This window comes from Aedes aegypti, chromosome 2 (assembly GCF_002204515.2).
Source record: "Aedes aegypti strain LVP_AGWG chromosome 2, AaegL5.0 Primary Assembly, whole genome shotgun sequence".
NCBI classification, from domain to species: Eukaryota; Metazoa; Arthropoda; class Insecta; order Diptera; family Culicidae; genus Aedes; species Aedes aegypti.
In genome coordinates, this window is record NC_035108.1 from 133204998 (window position 1) to 133216502 (window position 11505).

The 11505-nt window shown below is 37.6% G+C and overlaps 1 protein-coding gene across 1 annotated transcript in view; it reads left to right on the top strand.

The window, feature by feature from the left end:
• Nucleotides 1–10733, top strand: part of LOC5568134 — a 64294-nt gene extending 53561 nt beyond the window's left edge. Inside the window, exon 6 of the mRNA XM_001652024.2 lies at nt 10203–10733. Coding sequence (XP_001652074.2) covers nt 10203–10539 — 337 coding nt within the window. The 3' untranslated portion in view covers nt 10540–10733. The remainder of the gene's footprint in view (nt 1–10202) is intronic.
• The last annotated feature ends 772 nt before the right edge of the window (nt 10734–11505 follow it).

Genomic DNA, 11505 nt, shown 5'->3' on the forward strand with positions numbered 1-11505 from the left:
ATTCTTTCATAGTGATTTCAAACTGATTTACCTAATACATATGTCTAAGATTACTTCAATAATTTTCAGTAATTGTGAATAATATATACTTGACGTTTCTGGGTATGCTTTTTTATCCAACCCAAAACCCTGAAAAAATAAATAAAAATCCAGAATGGTTTTCAACTAATTTGTCAATGCAATAAATCAAAAGAGTTTTTTTCAGATTTTTTTGGACGTTCTGAAGAATCAAATTCGATGCATCTCTGATATTTCTTAAAATCAATTTTTAAATAGAATATTTTCGTCTTCAAAATCAAGTGGTTTTATCGTTGGAGTCCAATTTTTGTCTGCTAAATTTTCAAAATTTTACTTAAACCATAAGAAATGATAAGAATGAGTGCAACCGAAACTTAAAAATGGGTACTATTAGCTTCCAAACCTCAAAGTTCCCATATAAAAAATCCTTATATACAATATTGGGCATTTGCAAAAAAATATGTTTTGTACATCCAAAATATGTTAGGTGTTTTAATTTTGATTTTTTAATTGTTATCTATGACTAATCAGTCACCTGCATGCATAACACTAACATTTTGTGTTTGACAATCATCAAGAAATGTCTTTCATAACTTTAAAATTACCATAATTAGAGATATAACGATCTAAGGTAAAATAGTCCTGGAATTAGTTAAGTTTGGAATTGATTATCCTTTAGTTGTGTGTCCTCTAAAGGTTATGAGTATTTTTTTTCAAATGCTACCGTGTTAGCTTTTGCGCCCCCTTTTTGGCTTTTTCGCCCCCCAAATTCTGTTTCACAAATTTTTGCCCCCTTGAGCCTGAAAGTCGCCCACCGGGGGCGAATTTGCCCACTTTGGAAATCACTGCTCTATGCCCAGGGAAGTCAAGGAAATATCCATTACAAAAAGATCAAGGACCGACCAGGAATCGAACCAAGACACCTACAGCATGACTTTGCTTTGTAGCCGCTGACTCTAACCACCCCGACTAGCAAATCATGTCAAAACTATATCACACATTTATCATATTGAGTTATAAATATCTCCTGTTGATTTAATTTAGATATGAAGTAATATTTTTACAATGTTTCATAACAAGATTATATCAGAAGGTGTTACAATTCATTTTATAACACATCAGGTTACACAAAATTATAACAAAGCTTATTACAATTTTGTTATAACTGAAACAGAATTTTAGCTATATGCATCATTATAACAAAATTATATCATAGGTTGTTATGATAACAAGACATACAAGGGATAGGCAAAAATTTTTGCCTAAATTCGAATGCTTTAACTTTATGAAAAAATGATGAAATTCGATGCATCTGGAAGTAGTCGACGGCAAATTTGGTCTTTGCCTTTTCAGGAACTTACTTGGCCATAGATATTGGCCACCGGACACCGGAGATTTTCCGGATTTTCCAAGGTCATGTCCAAACGGCATTTTTTCTGTGGCTTCTGTGGCTTATTTTTATGCGGCGTTAAGTTGTCTAGAAGTTTACAATTTTCCTAGAAACTAGAACTAATAAGAAGTTGAATGCCGGCGGAAGTATTAAGATTCGTTGAAAACCTTCAGAAATATGACCATTTCCGTAAAACTGGTTCCAGAAAATATGGTCATTCATTTTGGTATTACCAATCATATCAATATTATTCGTAGCTATATCCAGGTGGCATCAATGTTTAAAATGAAGCTTCCAGCAGCATATTCAGAACCATTAGATGCACTGACCACACTATAGTAGGTTCCAGGTGCCCTAGGGGAACTGACCATTTAGGAATATACCTGGAACCATCTCAATATGGACATCAAACTTCAATATTTTCAAAGATGATGCTTCTGGAAGCATTTTCAGCACAACCGGCTACCATGATCACTCTGTAGTAGGTTCCCGGTGCCCCGGGGGCTGTGTTTAATTTAAAACTTGGCCGGAAACACATCAATATGGACATAAAACATCAAGACATGTTTCTGGAAGCATTCACAAAGCAACTTATTTCTATGATAACTGTATAGTAGGTTCCAGGTACTCTGGGGAAAGTGGACAACAAGGAACATGCCTGGAACCATATCTTTATGGGTATCACATTTCAAGATTTTCGTACATGATGCTCCCGGGAGCATGTGGCCAATTCAGAAGCATTACCTTCTAAAATCTTGATATTCTTCTTCTTCTTTCTGGCGTTACGTCCCCACTGGGACAGAGCCTGCTTCTCAGCTTAGTGTTCTTATGAGCACTTCCACAGTTATTAACTGAGAGCTTACTATGCCAATGACCATTTTTGCATGTGTATATCGTATGGCAGGTACGAAGATACTCTATGCCCTGGGAAGTCGAGAAAATTTCCAATCCGAAAAGATCCTCGACCGGTGGGATTTGAACCCACGACCCTCAGCTTAGTCTTGCTGAATAGCTGCGCGTTTACCGCTACGGCTATCTGGGCCCCAAAATCTTGATATATGATACCCATATTGATGTAATTCCAGACATGTTTTGAATTGGCCACATTTCTCGGGGCATCAAGAACCAACTATAGAGTGGCTATGGCCGTCGATGGTGCTGAAAATGCTTCCAGAAGCATCATCTTTGAAAATACAGTTGACCCTCCATAACTCGATATTCAAGGGACCATAGACTTATAGAATTATCGAGTTATAGAACATATCGATAACAAAAATTTTAAAATCAAAGGCTCAAATTTCTATATTTTCTACACTTTTATGATCACTTCGGCAAGTAGACAATATCATTTTGTTGATAGCCTTTTGAAAAAATATCTTTGGACTTTTTTTCAAAATACTCGAAAAATCCCTAATTTTTACTAAAAATTTATTTTCTTATTTTTATGTTTTTAAACTTTTTTACTACTTGCAAGTCCTTTATTCACTGCCAAACCATGAATGGTCCATGTCTCCTGTATACAAATGGGTTTTTAGATGGATATCGAGTTATGGAGGGAAATTTTTCTCCCACGTGGCGTCGACCAGTGGTGACATCGAGTTATAGAAACATCGACTTATGGAGAGCATGATGTATGGGAATTTGAAGGGACCGCAAAATCCATTGAGTTATAGAATATATCGAGTTATAGAACATCGAGTTGTGGAGAGTCAACTGTATTGAAGTTTGATGCCCATATTGATATGGTTCCAGATATGTTCCTAATTGGCCACTTCCCCCAGGGCACCTGGAACCTACTATAAAGTGTTCGGTACATCTTCTTCTTCTTCTTCTTCTTCTTCTTCTTCTTCTTCTTCTTCTTCTTCTTCTTCTTCTTCTTCTTCTTCTTCTTCTTCTTCTTCTTCTTCTTCTTTCTGGCATTACGTCCCCACTGGGACAGAGCCTGCTTCTCAGCTTAGTGTTCTTATGAGCACTTCCACAGTTACACAGCGTAACAAAAATGACATTTTTGCGTGTCTCAAAGATTAAATTATGTGTCTCTAGTAGTTTTGGGGTTGCTGAATCTGGTGCCATTCTCAGAAATGTTCCAGCACGTCACAATTTTTAGCTACAGGTCGCCAAAGTTGTATAAAACACTGGTTTTATTAATGTTTACATTAAATTTAAAGTACAATTTATCATACTTTTTTGTAATCTAATCCACCAAACATGCACAATAGAACTTGAATTTTCATTTCAGACATAATTTGATTGAAATTGCGCGATTAAATTTCGATGAAACCGATTTTTTCAACATGCTTTCAGTCTCCATACAAAATTTTTCGTTTCTTCTATATGGCAAAATACAACAATACTCTAAACCATCAAAAAATAACATTTCCGTATCGAAAGTAATACAAACTTTGATGGTAAGTATTGTTGTACACATAAAGTTTGAATTCTGTGGCAAATTAAGCCAATATATTACCTTACAAGCTGGCAAACTTGCATGCAAGTTGGCTGAAATAGTCATTTTTTGCATTTTCAACAGTCAATATCTCAAAAACTAGACGTGCTAGAATAGTTTTGAAAACGGCAATGGATTCAGCAACCCTTAATTAAGTGAATAGCGGTATTTTGGTGCTGGAGACAAAAACGTGTTCCGCAGTGTTATTAACTGAGAGCTTTCTATGCCAATGATCATTTTTGCATGTGTATATCGTGTGGCAAGTACGAAGATACTCTATGCCCTGGGAAGTCGAGAAAATTTCCAACCCGAACCCACGACCCTCAGCTTGGTCTTGCTGAATAGCTGCGCAGGAGAAATTTGAAAACATCAAGCCCTTCCATATGAGCTGAGAAAACGTAGAACAAGTTGAACTTCCATCACCTTTTACTTCAAATGTACCAATAGTCTCAACGGTAAGGGCCTCAAGTCCATTCCGGTGGTATGGTACATGTCTCGGTTCGTTTCCCGTTTTTGACTTGTTTTTTTTTAAACAATGTAAAACTGTTTTATTTTATTTATGTCATTCTCTAAAAATAGACTTGCACACTTAAAACCATTTACCCAGAAAATAAGTAAACTTATATAGTTTTTACCCTTAATAATTTTATCCAAAGCGGTATTTTAAATAAAATATGTTACAATTTTGGTATGCTGTAGTGCAAAATTTTAGTTATTTTAACAACATCCTGCATCTAATTCATTACAACCGGTGTTACAATAAAAGATCGTAGCTTAATAACTCATTAAGTTATAATTTTGATAGCTTCAACTAGTCGGGACTTGGCTAGGGAAGGACTCATCTTGACCACCTAGACAATTTAAATTCATGTCTTCTACAAAGTTGTTCTGAAGTTTCAAAGTATTTTGAGGCAGCACTGTTTGAAAGGTATTTTTGCCGCTACGTGGCGCTTGTATTTATGTAAATTTAGCTATTCTCTAGCAACGCCGATGATGAATGAATGAACGCACCGAAATTGTTGTTATTATAACGTTAAGTGAGACAGTCAAATTATTGCGCTTCTCATCATTATTAAATAGCTGATTATTTACACCACGAATAAGTGCTAAATATTCGAGAAAATCGTGTTTGTGTACCTCTGCACCACATCTCGCAGTTTTGTAATTCAATTTCGTAAAACTGGATGAGATATACGACCAAATACCGTTTTGATTCATATTACGGACAGCATCTTATTCCGGACACTCTACTTTGTATGGGAAACATTTTTCATGAAATGTTTCAATTTTTGCCGTTTAAAAACTCACACTTTCGAGGCTCATTTTAATCAAAATTTTCTATAGATATCTATAAAAATGTGTAATACTCGACTGCCTTAGACGCCTCTTTAGCGGTTTGCCAACTTCAAATAATGTTTTGACTTGTCTTTTTATGATTTTCATGAGCTGTCCGGAATTTGAATCAAAGTGCCCGGAATATGGAGCAAGAGTAAGGAAGCGCCCGGAAAAAAAATCATGAAAAGTTCACACATTTATATTTATTGAAAATTATTCATGCATCAGAAACAAAATCTTCACCCACCATTCGAACGTTAAGTGTTTTGAAGGCTCGATAGCGCCGAAGAATCATACAGATTAATTTTATTTATATGCTTCCTGATCCTATACTTCATTGAGGCCTCAAGTGTCTGTAATATGAATCAAAACGGTAGTACGATTCTCTGCTACACCTCAACGATCATTGCATTCACCATTCTGCTGCTGTTACTGTTCATCCCGAAATAAACGTTCTTCACCCGCCACTCGCCATCCACCACTCGACAGCCACTGGAATTCCCAGAGTTCCACACGAAGAAACTGCAAAGTCGATTAAAAAAACCTTTTCTGTTGTTTCTCCTCACATCAACATGAAACAAGTCAAACTGGCTGTTACTAGGAGTCATCACGAGACTTCTCCAATTTGAGTGGTTTTCAACTTCGTTGATGCTAAACGAAAATTTATTGGGTCCATTACACGTTGCCACGGCAGAACTGATCAAGTTTTCTCTGTAAGGAATGAATTATCTCAATTGAAAATTGAACTTTTGATTGAACTAAAACATTCCCAACATGCCATAGGCTTCTCCTATGTGTGGACTAGTACTGCTGGCGACATCCTAGTAAGATTCAACAAGTCTTCAAAACCCATCGTCATCAGAACTCGAGCAGACTTTAATAAGCTCACTTCAAATCAGCAATCTAAACAGTTGTGAAAATGTACGACATGATCATGGATAACATTTTAAAGGAAAGTAATATTTTTATCGAGCCACCAATTCAGCGACCAATTTTTGCACGTGAATCCTGCTTTTATATGCTGCAGATGAATATATGCGACATTAAAAATATAGAAAAATTTGATTCAAAAGCCATATTTATTGATAACTTGGATATCCTGATAATTTGCGAAACGTGCATCAATCAAAACAGGTCGAGTTTCAACAATATGAATTAATTCTCCTCTATACACTCTTGTCGTACTCAATCTGCTGGAGGCTTGGCTGCTTTTGTAAGGAACGGCATTGGCTACGATATCATAAGCAACTCAATTATAGACACCACATCAACCTACAGATACAAATGGACAATGTTCCATTCACGGTATATATCGTCTTCTAGATTTTGATTTTGTTCTTTTCCGAAACCTCCTGGAAGAAATCTTGGCTTCGTCGAACCTTTCCAAACCAATATTTATCTTCGGTGACATGAATGTGGCAATCAACCGCGATGGACGAGACAAGGAAGAATACATGGACCTTCAACAATCACACGACATAATAGTTACAAACAGTAACATTACACGGCCTGAGAGTGATAATATCTTGGATCATTTTATTGCACGAATTGATGATATCAGTAGAATAACTAATTAAACCATGAGCAGTGAACTTAGCGACCACAACTATGTTTCAACATCTTTGAAAACAGTTGTTGCCAGTAACTGTATGCGAACATTGACGAAGCCTATCATTAAGTATGAAGTTGTCGATAGAAAATTCAATGAGTTTCTGACGATCTACGAGTGGGCCAATACGAACCCTAATGAAAGACTGGTAAAAATTGCAGAAAAGTTTATTGAGCTGCAGAACGCGAATACAACTATCAAATCTATGAACGTTACACTGAAAAAAGAGGGATGTTCATGGTTCAATTACGACATGGAAGTCCTTTGTCATGCAAGGGATACTGCGCTGAAGAGATGGAAGAGAAACCGTACGAATGATCATCTCACCGATGTTCTGAGATTAGCCAATAAAAAGCTTGTGGTAGCAAAGCGGAAAGCCAAAAAGCATTATTATGGTCAAATTTTTAATGCTATAATGTCAACGTCTTCAGCCATTCAGCTGCATAGATTGTAACTCAACACTAGACAACGGACAAACATGCTCTAATGATACAGTCTTAAACATTTCTGACGAAAAGTTTCGATGACTTATGCAGGAGTCGAACTCACACCTAATGGTACGATGCGATTAACTGCCTGACGACCAGTGTTGATAGACTCACACCCAAATCTCAATCAATAAGCTCTCCCGTGAGAACAAACTCATTTGAGATCTGCATCACAAATCTCATGCTTGAAATGTTCATGCAAAATCATTCAATTATACTCAAACCGCAAAAAATATTCAGTCATAAAACCCGCCGCTACCGTCATAAAACCTGGCACTACTGTCAATCTTGTTCCATTACAGGTGATTTTGTTCTATTCAATATATTGTTACATATATATTTAAAATTCCGTCCATACCCCTGGAAAAATATTATACAAATACTAAACTAGTATACTTAAATTTCCTGAAATTACCTAGCACTTAACAATAATTATTCCAGGCTCCACACGAAGTTCCACACGAAGAAACTGCAAAATCGATTGAGAAAACCTTCTCTGTTGTTTCTCCTCACATCAACATGAAACAAGTCAAACTGGCTGTTACTAAGAGTCATCACGAGACTCCTCCAATTTGAGTGGTTTTCAACTTCGTTGATGCTAAACGAAAATTTGTCAAAACTAAAAAAGAATACGGCAGACTACGTGTTGGGTGTATTACACGTTGCCACGGCAGAACTGATCAAGTTTTCTCTGTAAGGAATGAATTATCTCAATTGAAAATTGAACTTTTGATTGAGCTAAAACATTCTCAACATGCCATAGGCTTCTCCTATGTGTGGGCTAGTACTGCTGGCGACATCCTAGTAAGATTCAACAAGTCTTCAAAACCCATCGTCATCATAACTCGAGCAGACTTTAATGAACTCACTTCAAATCAGCAATCTAAACAGTTGTGAAAATGTACGACATGATCATTGATAACATTTTAAAGGAAAGTAATATTTTTATCGAGCCAAATCAGCGACCAATTTTTGCACGTGAATCTTGCTTTAATATGCTGCAGATGAATATATCCGACATTAATAATATAGAAAAATTTGATTCATTAGCCATATTTATTGATAACTTGGATATCCTGATAATTTGCGAAACGTGCATCAAACAAGACAGGTCGAGTTTCTACAATATGCATTAGTTCTCCTCTATACACTCTTGTCGTACTCAATTTGCTTCAGGCTTGGCTGCTTTTGTAAGGAATGGCATTGGCTACGCTACATAAGCAACTCAATTATAGACACCACATCAACCTACAGATACAAATGGACAATATTCCATTCACGGTATATATCGTCCTCCAGATTTTGACTTTGTTCGTTTCCGAAACCTCCTGGAAGAAATCTTGGCTTCGTCGAACCTTTCCAAACCAATATTTATCTTCGGTGACATGAATGTGGCAATCAACCGCGATGGACGAGACAAGGAAGAATACATGGACCTTCTACAATCACACGACATGATAGTTACAAACACTAACATTACACGGCCTGAGAGTGATAATATCTTGGATCATTCTATTGCACGAATTGATGACATCAGTAGAATAACTAATTAAACCATGAGCAGTGAACTTAGCGACCACAACAACAACAAAACAGTTGTTGCCAGTAACCGTATGCGAACATTGACGAAGTCTATCATTAAGTATGAAGTTGTCGATAGAAAATTCAACTAGTTCCTGACGATCTACGATTGGGCCAATACGAACCCTAATGAAAGACTGGTAAAAATTGCAGAAAAGTTAAATGAGCTGCAGAACGCGAATACAACTATCAAATCTATGAACGTTAAACTGAAAAAGAGGGATGTTCATGGTTCAATTACGACATGAAAGTCCTTTGTCATGCAAGGGATACTGCGCTGAAGAGATGGAAGAGAAACCGTACGAATGATCATCTCACCGAAGTTCTGAGATTAGCCAAGCGTAGCAAAGCGGAACGCCAAAAAACATTATACACTAGACAACGGACAAACATGCTCTAATGATACAGTCTTAAACATTTCTGACGAATAGTTTCGATGACTTATGCAGGAGTCGAACTCACACCTCATGGTACGATGCGATTAACTGCCTGACGACCAGTGTTGATAGGCTCACACCCAAATCTCAATCCACGAGCTCTCCCGTGAGAGCAAACTCATTTGAGATCTGCGTCACAAATCTCATGCTTGAAATGTTCATGCAAGATCATTCAATTATACTCAAACCGCAAAAAAAAATGTTCAGTCATAAAACCCGCCGCTACCGTCATAAAACCTGGCACTACTGTCAATCTTGTTCCACTACAGGTGATTTTGTTCTATTCACTATATTGTTACATATAAATTTAAAATTCCGTCCATACCCCTGGAAAAATATTATACAAATACTAAACTAGTATACTTAAATTTCCTGAAATTACCTAGCACTTAACAATAATTATTCCAGGCTGAAATTGTATGTGGCTTATGTTGCATATTGGGTGAATAGTCAGAAAACAAATCTGATATAAGTATGATTATTACTTCTTTATGTTATGTGATTACTATTACTCACCAATGTGACAAAATAAATGGTATTTTTTTAGAATTTTCCAGAACAATCCCACAGATTTCAGGAAGTTGATCGTAAGTGTTTTGTTATTTGATAACTCTTCACGGTATTAGCTCGAAATAATCAAAAATGTCGAATGTGACAGATATGCAGTTATACGCAGCACTGTAATCCTTAGAATTTGTTATTACTTAGGTTATCAATAGACATAACTTCTACATTTTTGTTTTAACTTTGGCCAGATATGCAGTTAAGCTATGGAAATTGACAGCTGAGCACAGATTCGAGGGAGATTTTTTTTTCTGATAATATCTGTCTGGGGAGCACCGTGACACCCATTACCCACCGAATACCATCATATATTTGCATACGATTCCCTCTACAGAACCCGCCACAAGCGCAGCGTTTCCGACAGCAGTATCGAAAGTTGCCGCAGCTACGTGTCCGCCGTTGTTCCGGCGACCCAGTTTCAGTACATTTCCTGGAAGATGGATAATCGTTCCCGGCACCCGTCGGCTCCCCCTCATCCCACCCAGCAGCAACCCTCGATGGAGTTCTACCCGAAGGATCCCCCGCCACCACCGCTACCCCCGCACCCTTCCAAGCGGTTGAAAAAGCAAAAGTCGGAAATTAAAATCAATTTCCACGAAATCTACGACGAACCGAACAGCAGCAGCTTCTCGTCCAGTGTGCACAAAAATTTCCACCAAGGAAAGCATTAAGCGGTTTCGGAAGAAGTTTTCGGGGCTTGTGAAACCATTCAATTCGATGCAACGATCGACGAAGGTGGTTTGTCATTGGCTTCATTAATAATCATGAATTTTTGACCTGAAAAATAAATTTTATTTTCCTATTAATAGGTGAACTTGATTCGTGTAATCAGCAAAAGTTGAAAAATAAAAATAGTTATGTAAAATAAACTTTTATGAAGGAATTTCAAAATATATCATATTATTGTTTATTTATTTATTTAGTTTTACATCAATTAACTTGAAAAAAACCTCGCCAACAGTTTCCTTTGGAGCCCATAGTAGGCAGAACTTTTACTAATGAAGCGCCTTCGTATTTTCCGACTAACATAGATGGCAGCCTTCAGCAAGGACCCAAGGTAGACGAACTCGTCTTCCACCTCGAAAGTATCCCCGTCTATTGTGACACTGCTATCTAGGCGGGCCCTGTCGCGCTCAGTTCCGCCTACCGATGCATTCACCATCAGTCCGAATCTTGTTGCATCGCGTTTCAGATGGGTGAACAAATCTGCCACCATTTCAATTTACCTCGCAATAATGTCCATGTCGTCCACGAAGCAAACAAATTGTCCTGATCTCGTGAAAATTGTGCCTCGACTGTTAGGTCCGGCTCTTCACATGACACCTTCAAGCGCAATATTGAACAATAGGTACGAAAGTCCATCGCCCAGTCGTAGCCTTTGCCGAGACTCGAACGAACTGGAGTGTTCGCCCGAGATCTTCACGCAGTTTTGCACTCCGTCCACCGTTGCTCTAATCAATCTTGTAAGCTTCCCGGGAAAGCTGTTCTCGTCCATGATCTTCCATAGCTCTACACGGTCAATACTGTCGTATGCCGCCTTGAAATCGATGAACAAATAATGCACAGGGACCTAGGTACAAACGGTATCTCTGGAGGATTTGCCACACGGAAAAGATCTGGTCCGTTGTCGAGCAGCC